Raw genomic sequence first — 12,684 nt, 5'->3', positions numbered from 1 at the left:
TGACGAGTCACAGACACTGCTTCCAATCTGGAGTCATTAAGTGTGCTGACCCTATCAACACGTCTGGACCCCAGATTTAAATCACTCGGATTTCGGAGGTCCTCAAAATGCAGTGAAGCAGTCAATAGACTGAAATTGGAATGTGCAGCTGTAATTGGGCGCACATCAACTGAGCCACAGCCTGGACTTTCTTCACAACAGTTATCGGCACCCACTTCAGGCATGTTATGTTCAGTTTTATCAGTTTATTTGTGCATGTATTTGCTTGCAAATCATGTACTGATTTGTAATTGATGACTAAAACTAAAATGCCAATTTGTCGTCTTTTTTGATAACCTGTGGCAGCAGCTCGATGAGGAAGTTGGCAGGGAGGCCACCAACGCCACAGCAGATTCCATTATTGAGGTCCAGAGATACCTTGTCGAGGGCAACCTGCCAAGATCTCAGGATCCCTTGAAATATTGGGCCAGCCAAAAACTCATTTACCCAAACCTCTTCAGGCTGTCCCTACATGCCAAGACACAGGAAAAACTTTGTAGATAAAAAAAACAAAACAAACAAAACAAACAACAACCCTCACCCTGGGTTTGGGTAATGTGCCACAATGCTTCACAAGGCCTCATCTACCCATCACTAGTAGATATGGACAGGAGTCCAAGTCTAGATGCTGGCGGGGGTGGTGGAGAAAGTGATAAATTTGGGAGGTGGCTGAAGGAGACTTCTGATGAAGACTCCTATGATGCCCATGGAGAGGAGGGTCGCGAAATAGACAGACTCTGAACGCTCATTTCCTCCCATTGGCCACACTGACGGTAGTATCCCTGTCACCCTCTGCTTCTCCTCCTGTCTCCTGCACGTCCTGTCACATGCTTAGTTACTCCACTGCATGATTTAACGGTGATGGTACTTATAATAAATGTAGTTTATTCGTAGCATTGAGGTGAGGCTCTCTGAACTGGAAGCACGGCTCCGCACCATGGAAAATAAACCAGCAGCTAACCAGGGTGGCTGGGTGATGGTACAAAGGAAGTATAGTCCTACCCGGTCCATAGATCACCAACCCCTTCATGTTTCGAACTGATTTTCCCCACTCAGCAACACACCCACTGAGAAACCAATTCTGGTAATTGGCAACTATTTTGCAGAACGTGAAGATAGAGAATCCAGCGACCATAGTTCGATGCATTTCAGGGACCATAGCGGGCAACACTAAATCTTACCTTAAACTGCTGGCTAAAGCTAAGGTTAAATATGGTAAAGTTGTTATTCACATCGGCAGTAATGACACCCGGTTACATCAATCGGAGGTCACCAAACTTAGAATTCCGATTCTAAACACCAAGACAAATTCCCGGTATGTGTGAGCATATGTGGCAATAAATAGGATTCTAATTATATTATTTATTTGAAAAATACTAAACTATCAGTAGGATCTATGTATTTATTGGAAGCATCAACTATTCATTGGAAGCTTCACACCGATTCTCTGAAAAAAAAAAAAAAAAAAAAAAAAAAAACTTGACATGCTCGTATATTTTCTTTAGTTTTCTGGAAAAAAAAAAAATAACACATTAAAAACGTGTTACAATCCAAACTAGTGACAACAACATCCAACTACATCTGGAAACTGGACGGTTGATGCCGCACTGTCCACAGATGGTGAATTAACCACAGACTGGACGGAGCAGCTTTTTCTAAATACAGTACGCAAATCACAGACTGATTAGTCTGTAGTCACCACAAGACAACCAAAAGACTTCCACTTTATGTCATGTCAGTTCCTTCACTTCATATGGTCGCATCTCATCCTCATTCTTGTGCCTTTAAAACCTCCTTCAGAAAAACATCCCCTGGAAAAGTACAAGCATGAGACAAAAAGAGATATATTGTTTTAGTTTGGCTCCATCCACTAACATGGAGGGGGTGGAGCTTATGACCAATACTGCAGCCAGCCACCAGGGGGACCTCTACATGCTTTGGCTTCACATTAAAGGAACTATCATGGCATCCACTTTTTTTTTTTTATAAATACAGTCAATGGTTGACGTAAATATCCCTGAAGAATTGAACAGGAGCAGCTCAGAACAGCAATGTCATCAAAGTCCTTACTCGTGAAAACTGTTTTGAGAAGTGGGAGGTTTGATACAGGCCAGTAACTGTGCATTATTATAACAATCAGTAGTCCCCGTCAGGAAGAGGAGGGGTTGGGGTAATTTCTCCATTATATAACTCATTTTGTTAGAAGGCTGGTAGAGGTGGACATCTCTGAAGATGGAGACCAAGGATGAAGCAGACCTCTGCTTTCCACAGCTCTTCAACACCTCCTGCAAAAAGCCAACATCTCCTCACTCTGAACTTGTGCTTCTTCAGATTGTGCTGTCCTCCATCTCTGTGCTGACTGTTTTTCTCAACCTGCTCGTCATCATCTCAGTCTCCCACTTCAGGCAGAGATTAACTTTTCTTTACAGCTTCTATAGATTTAAAATGAATTGTCTTTGATCCACCATGACCTCAGTAGCTTTAAATGTCAAGACTTGTACTTTTCCTTTTTAACAGGTGCTTGGGTTGTTGGGTCATTTAAACATGATGCTTTACTTATGTTTTTGTTTTGCAGGAGGCTCCACACTCCCACTAACATCCTCCTCCTCTCCTTGGCCGTCTCAGATTTTCTCGTCGGGTTCCTGTTGATGCCCGGAGAAATCATTCGGAACACAGCCTGCTGGTTTCTCGGTGATCTCGTGTGTGCTTTGTATAATTATCTATCCTTCATTGTTACCTCTGCCTCAGTAGCTAACATGGTGCTCATATCGATTGACCGCTATGTGGCCATTTGTGACCCCATGCATTACCCCACGAAAGTCACTGAGAAAAGAGTTCAACTCTGTGTTTGTCTGTGTTGGCTCTATTCTGTTTTCTTCAGCAGTTTCATTGTAAAAGATGACCTGAATCAACCAGGATGGAAGAACTCCTGCTACGGAGAATGCATCATTGTTGTTGACTACATTTCAGGAATCATTGACCTCATTTTGTCCTTTATTATTCCAGTAACCGTCATCATAGTTCTGTACATGAGAGTTTTTGTGGTGGCTGTGTCTCAGGCGCGTGCCATGCGCTCTCACGTTACGGCCGTCACACTCCAGGTTTCAGTGACTGTAACATCGAGGAAATCTGAGCTGAAAGCAGCCAGGACTCTGGGTGTTCTCATAGTTGTGTTTCTCATATGTTTCTGTCCATATTACTGTGTCGCTCTTGCTGATGAAAACTCACTCAATAGCTCAGCTGCAGCTTTTGTCCTGTATCTGTTCTATTTTAACTCCTGTATAAACCCTGTGATCTATGCACTGTTTTACCCCTGGTTCAGAAACGCTGTTAAACTCATTGCCACTCTGCAGATACTGCAGCCTGGCTCCTGTGAGGCCAGCATACAGTAGGAAAATGGAATATGTGCTACAAATGATTTTAAACTAAAGGATAATTTTGGTGTTTCTCAACCTGTGACAATCTTTTTATCCTCAGTATTTGAGACAAATATTCTGAATTGGCTGAATAGTGAAAATCTCTATAATTAACACAAAAGTTTTTACACTGCAGCATTTTTTTTCCCTGTGCCACAGATATTTCTGCAAATTGGGTTTCTTGTTGCATAACCTCATCTTAAATTAATCAAACTTTTAAATGTCACATGTTTTGTTATGTTATGTTTTTTTTTTCTAAATTGCAAAATGGGTTGATGAAATATCACATTATCAGCCACAACATTATGACCACTGACAGGAGAAGTGAATAACATTGACCATCTTGTGACAGTTCAATGTTCTGCTGGGAAACTTCTGGACCTGGCATTAATTGGTGTGGATGTTACTTAGACATGTACCCACCTAGACCAGACCAGGCACCCCCACTCCATAGCAATGACACTCCTTGATGGCAGCAGCCATCCCCAGCAGAATGCAGCCTGACACAGACACACACACAAAAACACTTTAGCAACAACTTAAAAAAAAACAAAAAAAAAAAAACACGAAGAATGGCACAAGGTGTTGACCTGGCCTCCAAATTCACTAGATCCTAAACTGATCACGTATCTGTGGGATGATCCACAGAGGCCCCTTCCCTCAAAGCTTAAGCTGAACTAACAGACTCTTTGAGACACTTCTCTGACAAGAGGCAGCAGTCCATTAGTACGAAAGCGTATTGCTGCCACACACACACACACACAAAGACTTATTACGTAATCACGTGAAAGTTTCTTGTTATAACAATATATTTTTCACGTTTTAACAAGATAAGTATCACGTTATTACATGAAATTATCACGTTATTTCATGATAATGATATTTTCACGTTATAACAGGAAATGATCACGTTATTTCATGATAATGTTCACGTTATAACGTGAAAATATCATCATCATGAAATAACGTGATAATTTCATGAAATAACATGATAATTTCATGTAATAACGTGATACTTATCTTGTTAAAACGTGAAAAATATATTGTTATAACATGAAACTTTCACGTAATTACTTAATATTGAGCCTTTTTTTTTCTAAAGTGTGGCAGCAGTACGCTTCTGTACATTAGGCTGTCCACCGTCATGACTAACGTTACACATTGTGTCCTAGTGTTAAATCGTTTCCTCATCCATTTTGAGAAACGGACAGACATGACTCCAAGCAGGATGTCTATTTGCTGAAAACTTTTAGGTCCCTGAAGTATCCATCATAATATTTATTTATTTTTGAAAACTCCTTAACTGGATCTTTGCATTTGTCTCTCTTTCATAGAAACGCATTAACTGGTGTTCTCATCACGCAACAGTCCAGCTGTAGTTCCTCAAAAGGCCACCAGATGTTGCCGTTTTCTCATCCACTCTGGGAATCATTTTATCTCCGCTTTCTAAGATGATTAAATATCAACCTCTCAAATGCCTTTATTAGGATATTAACATGTGAAGCTGCTAACTGAACACAGACAAACTTGATGTGCTTGGATATTTTTTCTTGTTTAGTTTTCTTGAAGAAAATGTGAATACAAAAATAAAAACGCATTTCACAATCCAAAGTGACAACATCCAACTACATCTGGAAGCTGGACAGCTGACGCAGCACTCTCTACAGATGGTGATTTAACAACAGACTGGACTGAGCAGCTTCTTCTAAATACAGTACGGCAATTTCCATCCAGTGTTGCATTAATTTTTCACCAAGATCTTGTATTGATGATGGAGAGTGACCACTGCGCAAAGCCTTCTCCAGCACATCCCAAAGATTCTCAATGGGGTTAAGGTCTGGACTCTGTGGTGGCCAATCCATGTGTGAAGATGATGTCTCATGCTCCCTGAACCACTCTTTCACAATCTGAGCCCCATGAATCCTGGCATTGTCATCTTGGAATATGATCCATTGATGGAAAAACCTGGCCATTCAGTATATTCAGGTAGTCAGCTGACCTCATTCTTTGGACACATAATGTTGCTGAACCTAGACCTGAGCAACTGCAGCAACCCCAGATCATAGCACTGCCCACACAGGCTTGTACAGTAGACACTAGGCATGATGGGTGCGTCACTTCATCTGCCTCTCTTCTTACCCTGATGCCCCCATCACTCTGGAACAGGGTAAATCTGGACTCATCAGACCACATGACCTTCTTCCATTGCTCCAGAGTCCAATCGTTATGCTCCCTAGCAAATTGAAGCCTTTTCCCAGTTAGCCTCACTGATTAGTGGTCTACACCGTACATGTGGAAATGCTCTTACTTTCACTATTAAACATGGCCCTGAGTTCTACTGTTTTTCTTCGATTTGATTTCTCCAAATGTTTAAGTGATCGCCAGTCATGATCAATCAGTATATTTTTCTAACCACATTTCGTCCTGGAAGACGATGGTTCCCCACTATCCTTCCAGTTTTTAATAATGCGTTGGACAGTTCTTAACCCAGTTTTAGTAGTTTCTACAATCTCCTTAGATGTTTTCTCTGCTTGATGCATGCCAATGATTTGACCCTTCTCAAACAGACTAACATCTTTTCCACGACCACAGGATGTGTCTTTAGACATGGTTTTTTAAGAAATGAGAAGCTACTCATTGCATCAGTTGGAGTTAAATAACTTGTTGCCAGCTGAAAGAATCACCCATGCAGTAATTATACAATAGGATAATTACTTGTTTATCTAAAACCCCCTGCAGAAAAACATCACCTGGAAAAGGACAAATATGAGACATAAGGAGATATATTGTTTTATTTTGGCTCCATCCACTAACATGGAGTTGGAGCTTATATGACCTATATATCTGATACAATCCATGTACTATATGGACGCCGGATCGTTATTGCGTCCCGAGACTGTTATAGCCGTTTTTTTAAACCCTCAAATTAAAGACGTTTTTAGTGGATTGGTACTTGTTTAGTTCACTATCGCAGCTCTGCTGGATCTGCAGAAATCGGCAGCTGTTTAACCCATTCAGGCCTAAACACTCTTCTGTAAACCCCCTCTCAAAACCTGAGGTTTTTCAGAATATGTCAACACTTAAACCTTAATTTCTCAGGCTCTGTAGCAGATAAAAACATGAGATAAAAGCATTTGACAGCTTACTTCTTTGGCTTTCAACTTGACTGACTTGCTAGGGCATAATCTTCAAATGCATTTTTTTTTTTTTTAAAAAAATCAATAAACTCCAAAAAATTTTAAAATTTTGAAAATCAGTAAAGATCTATTTTTTCAATTACTTCGTCAATATCACTTCCTTCACTTGAGTCAGCCGTGACAGATCGCTAGCACGGTGTTTAAAATGTTCGATCAAAACATACTCCACGTGTAGACTTATTTCGACCAATCACAAAGCGTTTTATTAGTCACATGAGTTTAAAAAAAAAAATCCCTAAGCATCTCTGTCACTCACCCAAGAATATTTCAGCCAGTCACAGTGCATATAATTGGCCATGTGCCTCGAAAAAGACGACAACGCTCAAAATGACACAGATGCGTTTGCCGGCCTTAATGGTAAACACGCACAGATGCGTGATCCGGTCTGAATGGGTTAACCTATTTTCATATAGTGCTTTGATATGGCCTGCACTGTTTGCAGCGGTACGAGCGCTCAGACAAACTGACAGCACTTTGCAAAGTTGCACCATCAAACTTCACCATCAGCTGGGAGGAGCCACAAATTTAACCATCTGATCCACTCACCGAAGCAGGCCCAGAAATGGGCCTCTCTCGGTGAGTGTTGATCCCGCCTACATTCCACTGGTAGTCACTGCTAGCCTGCAGTAGCGTTTCTCCATGCTGCTACTATACGCTATAGCACCAAAGACCTCTTTACATGCCATAGCTGTATCTTTTTTCCCCCAGAACACACCACCTCTGAACGAGCCATGCCTCCACTCACCTCATCTCCAGGGTATGATGGCTGTCTGCACAAATCACAGATCATCTTTCAGCTGGAAGGCAGAATCTCCATTTCACATCAGATCATAAATGGAGAATTCATGGACTCCATGTATGCTGGTGCGACTGCAATAACGGCCTCAAATGACTCCGTTGTCATCCTGGGCAAGAAGTCTGCTCCTGTATCCACTGAGGAATTTGATAAGACTGTCCCTGCTGCTGCAACTGATGTCTCTGCTGACCAGTGGGATCACCCAGAGCCAAGCTGAAGGTCCTACTGGGACCTGCCTCCACCCCTGGCAGACATGGTGGAAAACTCCTTAATCGCCCCCATCTACCTAAAGTCCGCAAGTTGTCCATATCCAAAATGTTTTCCAGCCTCAGGGAGCAGGACCCTCTTCTGCCCCATCCTCTTTGTTGCTCCTATGGCGCTGATTTTCGGCAACTCGCTGGTGAGAAACATCCGTTTTTTTTCCAATGCCATTACCCACTGCATGCCTGGGGCCACAACTGTTGATATCCCGGACAAACTTCCCAGTCTCTTAACATCACTTCCATTGTCCATCACAAAGATAATTGTCCATGATGGCACATGTGACATCAATCGCCGGCATTCAGAGTTTACAAAGGCCAATTTTATTGGTCTGTTTGATCTCATCAGCGGCGGAAAATCCACTTTCATCTTCGGCCCCATCCCCACATCCTGCAGTCAATGTGTGGCTCCCTCAAAATTAGCTTTATCCACAACTTCGACTCATTTTGGTCCTGATCCTCTCCATTTTCACCTGATGACCTCCATCTAAACAAGTCTGGTAGCTGCTTGCTTGAAATCAACATACAGCATGCCATATCATATCAGCTGTCCCTCCGTGTATGACCACTAACATCATTTCCATCACCTGGCCTCTCTGCGCCCCTACCCCTGTCCTCTCAGTACAACCTAGCACGTTCAATTAGTGCTGATGCCCTCTCGCAGAAGGATGTTCAAACCACTCATCCTCTGTTATTTCCTGGCTGCTTTTCCTCACCCTCCTCACCCTCGTCTTTGTGTTAGTCTGCAGTTACCACTGATCTCACCAGCTCCCCCTCTAGGCCATCCTGGTGCAGTACATGCCCCATCTGCACCATTATATCCTCCAGTAGGCCCGTCCTGCCTTTAGATGACTTTCTGGTTAATATTAAATGTCACACTGGCTCCCCCTTGGGGTGTGATCTCACTGCTGCAGAGCCTCTTCCCATTCCTGCCATAAACTCAGCTACACAATTCTCCAATGCATTCATGCACACTCATTTTCCTCGTATCTCTGATGCCCTTCCTTCTTGTGCTGACACTGAGGAGCTAGTCTCACTCTTCAATTCCTCCTGTTCCAATACTCTTTACTGTGTAGCTCCCTTACAACTAAAGAGGCATAAACACAATATGCATAAATAAAATAAAAATAAAACAGCAATAGTAAATATGGAACTCCGCACTCAAATATACAAAAATATATATACACTGTATATACACAACAGGAACATTTACAGTGGGATGGTGGTGAGTTTGATGTGTTCATGGGGGTGCCCTGGCATTGCTGAACAGCCGCACTGCGTTTGGGAAAAATTAAAAAAATAAATGTTCGCCATGGGAGTGGTCCTGCACTTGATGAATCGCAGCCGCCTGCCAGAGGGGAGTCTGTTAAATAGAGTCATGGCACAGCAGTAAAGTCGAGTAGTCGGTATTAGCCCTGCTAAGCATATGGCAAAAAATTGCATGCTGGGGCAGCAGGCTGCGAGCAGCAGACGCAAATAGACTCAAACTGATCCGCAAGGCCAGTGATGTTGTTGGACTCTTTAAACACAGTGTCAAAGAGGAGGATGCAGGCAAGAGTTAAGACCATCCTGGACAACACATCTCACCCACTCCACAACATACTGGTCAGTCTAAAGAGTACCTTCAGTAACAGACTCATTCTACCCAAATGTACAACAGAACGCCACAGGAGGTCATTCCTGCCTGTGGCCATCAAACTTTATAACTCCTCCCGCTGAGTGTTGGTCACTCTTAACACCTTTAACACTTCAGACGCCATTAATTTATTTGCAAACTCTCTGTATATTGTGAATACTTCTGCAAGATTGTTCCTTTACTCTAAATGCATCTTACTTATTACTTTATTACTTATTTTTTATATATTTTTGTATTACCTTTACTCAACTAGCAACTGTCACTTTACGGGAGCAACAGCAACAAAACAATGTCCTTGAAGGATTAATAAAGTATTCTGATTCTGAAATAGGATTATGACTGATATTATTAGAAAACTTCTAAACTATCAACAGGATCTGTATTTGTCTGTATTTATCGTTAGTGTCAACTATTCGATCCGTTTATTTAGTGGAAGCTTCACACAGATTCTCTGAACTGACAGATGCCCACGAGGTCCGCTGCAGTTCCTCGAATGGCCACCAGACGGTGCAGTTTCTTCAACCACTTTGAGAATCCCTTTATTAAAGACACTGAGTTAACCACACACTCCGGACTGTCCCACTTTGTTTAGAGACAGCTAACTAACCACAGACACTTGGCTGTTCTGCAGTTATATCACAAACAGTGAAGTAACCACCGATTGAAAACCTGAAACAGCTATGGACATGTCTCCAAGCAGGTACTTTTCCAGGATGTGTGCATTTGCTGAAAACATTTAGAGGTCCCTGACGTATCCATCACAACATTTATTTGGAAAACTCCTGAACTGGATCTTTGTATTTGATGGGAACATCTGTTCTCTCATTGGCGTGAAAGAGAGAGGCGCTCAGTCCAGCTGCAGCTCCTCAAAAGGCCACCGGATGTTGCCGTTTCCTCATTCACTCTGGGAATCCCTTTATCTCCTCTTTCCAAGATTAAATATCAAATGCCTTTATTAGGATATTAACACATGAAGCTGCCAGCTGAACACTTTAAAAGAACTTGATGTGCTTGATCATTTCCCCTAAAGTGTCAATAATGTCAAACTACATGCAGTACTACAGAGAGGCACCAGGGGGAGCTCCACATGCTTTGGCTTCACTTTTGAGGAGCCGTCATGGCGTCCACTTTTCTTACAGTCAATGGTTGACGTGAATATCCTTGAAGAATTGAACAGGAGCAGCTGGGAACGGCAATGTCCTCAAAGTCCTAACTCGGACCTACGGGAAGTGGGAGGTTTGATACGGGCCTATAACTGCAGTGCAACAGTCAGAGTAGTCCCTGTCAGGAAGGGGAGGGGTTAGGGTAATTTCTTCATTATATAACTAAAAGCTGACAGAGGTGCGGATCTCTGAAGATGGAGACCAAGGATGAAGCGGACCTCTGCTTTCCACAGCTCTTTAACACCTCCTGCAAAAAGCCAACATCTCCTCACTCTGAACTTGTGCTTCTTTACATCGTGTTGTTCTCCATCTCTGTGCTGACTGTTTTTCTCAACCTGCTCGTCATCATCTCAGTCTCCCACTTCAGGCAGAGATTAACTTTTCTTTACAGCTTCTATAGATTTAAAATTAATTGTCTTTGAAGTAGCAAAGAATGATTTTTCACCTTGACACCAATGACCACTGATCACCTTTCATCAGCTTCAATTTATATCCACCATGACCTCAGTAGCTTTAAATGTCAAGACTTGTACTTTCCCTTTTTAACAGGTGCTTGGGTTGTTGTGTCATTTGAAACACGAGGATTTACTAATGTTTTTGTGTTTTGCAGGAGGCTCCACACTCCCACCAACATCCTCCTCCTCTCCTTGGCCGTCTCAGACTTTCTCGTCGGCTTCCTGTTGATGCCCGTAGAAATCATCTGGAACACAGCCTGCTGGTTTCTCGGTGATCTCGTGTGTGCTTTGTGTAATTGTGTATCCTTCCTTGTTACCTCTGCTTCAGTAGCTAACATGGTGCTCATATCGATTGACCGCTATGTGGCTATTTGTGACCCCATGCATTACGCCACCAGAGTCACTGAGAAAAGAGTTCAACTCTGCGTTTGTCTGTGTTGGCTCTATTCCATTTTCTTCAGTAGCTTCATGGTAAAGGACGACCTGAATCAACCAGGTTGGAACAAGTCTTGTTACGGAGAATGCATCATTGTTGTCGACTACATTTCAGGTATCATTGACCTCATTTTGTCCTTTATTATTCCAGTAACCGTCATCATAGCTCTGTACATGAGAGTTTTTGTGGTGGCTGTGTCTCAGGCTCGTGCCATGCGCTCTCACGTTACGGCCGTCACACTCCAGGTTTCAGTGACTGTAACATCGAGGAAATCTGAGCTGAAAGCAGCCAGGACTCTGGGTGTTCTCATAGTTGTGTTTCTCATATGTTTCTGTCCATATTACTGTGTCGCTCTTGCTGATGAAAACTCACTCAATAGCTCAGCTGCAGCTTTTGTCCTGTATCTGTTCTATTTTAACTCCTGTATAAACCCTGTGATCTATGCACTGTTTTACCCCTGGTTCAGAAACGCTGTTAAACTCATTGCCACTCTGCAGATACTGCAGCCTGGCTCCTGTGAGGCCAACATACTGTAGGAAAATGGAATATGTGCTACAAATGATTTTAAAGGATAATTTTGGTGTTTCTCAGCCTGTGACAATCTTTTCATCCTCAGTATTTGAGACAAATATTATGAATCTCTGACATCTACAGGCAGTACGGTGGCACAGTGGGTAGCGTTGGTGCCTGCGTGGGTTTTCTCCGGGCACTCCGGTTTCCTCCCATCATCAAAACATGCTAGGTGTTAGGCACCGGTCAGGTTGGCCCACAGTGGCGGCGCGCGCAAGTGCAGCGGCTCAGGACCGACCCTCCATGTCTGACCATGCAATCTCGTTATATGATACTTGTATAATATAATGACAAATAAAGGCTCTTTATCTTTATCTTTTTATGTCATTCATACCATTCTCTGTCCAGCTGTACAACAACTCACCTTTCTGTAACAGATAACTCCATGTTAATGGACACTACTGCACTTCTTACACCTTACCCTGTATATATAATTTATATTCTTCCGTCTCTATTTCTTGTACATTTGTCCATATGCTAATTTGTACATTTTGCTTATACTATTTTTATTTTACTAGATTTTATTTTAACCCTAACCCTTTTTATTTCTATTTTATTTAATTTATTTTTTTTTTTATCTGAGGTTCTTTAGAGTGTTTTTTATGTACAACTAAGCTACTGTGACCAAGCAATTTCCCTTGTGGATGAATAAACTTTATCCAAGTCCAAGTCTGTCTATTAACGCAGAAAGAAAAGCTGCAATGTAAAATTTTTAC

The 12,684-nt window shown here is 42.2% G+C and overlaps 2 protein-coding genes across 2 annotated transcripts; both read left to right on the top strand.

Moving 5' to 3' along the window:
• The first annotated feature begins 1,914 nt into the window (after positions 1–1,914).
• On the top strand, positions 1,915–3,519 carry LOC311488096 (trace amine-associated receptor 13c-like). Its single transcript, XM_084544605.1, has 2 exons — positions 1,915–2,444; positions 2,615–3,519. The coding sequence occupies exons 1-2, from the start codon at positions 2,272–2,274 to the stop codon at positions 3,429–3,431; spliced, it is 990 nt and encodes a 329-aa protein (XP_084400731.1). The 5' UTR covers positions 1,915–2,271; the 3' UTR covers positions 3,432–3,519.
• Positions 3,520–10,669: 7,150 nt separating this feature from the next.
• Positions 10,670–12,396, top strand: LOC311487854 (trace amine-associated receptor 13c-like). Its single transcript, XM_084544252.1, has 2 exons — positions 10,670–10,874; positions 11,118–12,396. Exons 1-2 carry the CDS (start codon positions 10,702–10,704, stop codon positions 11,932–11,934), a joined length of 990 nt encoding a protein of 329 aa, XP_084400378.1. The 5' UTR covers positions 10,670–10,701; the 3' UTR covers positions 11,935–12,396.
• Positions 12,397–12,684: the final 288 nt, after the last annotated feature.

Source organism: Chelon labrosus (assembly GCF_963514085.1).
Source record: "Chelon labrosus genome assembly, chromosome: 5".
Lineage (NCBI taxonomy): Eukaryota > Metazoa > Chordata > Actinopteri > Mugiliformes > Mugilidae > Chelon > Chelon labrosus.
The sequence above is the reverse complement of the archived record's forward strand: the minus strand, read 5'-3'. Positions and strand labels throughout refer to the sequence as shown.

Excerpts from the sequence above, each read along its gene's own strand:
- LOC311487854 (XM_084544252.1), top strand. The coding sequence starts at position 10,702 with ATGGAGACCAAGGATGAAGCGGACCTCTGCTTTCCACAGCTCTTTAAC. Across the intron at positions 10,875-11,117 it reads ATCTCAGTCTCCCACTTCAG|GAGGCTCCACACTCCCACCA; the intron begins GCAGAGATTAAC and ends TGTGTTTTGCAG.
- LOC311488096 (XM_084544605.1), top strand. The coding sequence starts at position 2,272 with ATGGAGACCAAGGATGAAGCAGACCTCTGCTTTCCACAGCTCTTCAAC. Across the intron at positions 2,445-2,614 it reads ATCTCAGTCTCCCACTTCAG|GAGGCTCCACACTCCCACTA; the intron begins GCAGAGATTAAC and ends TTTGTTTTGCAG.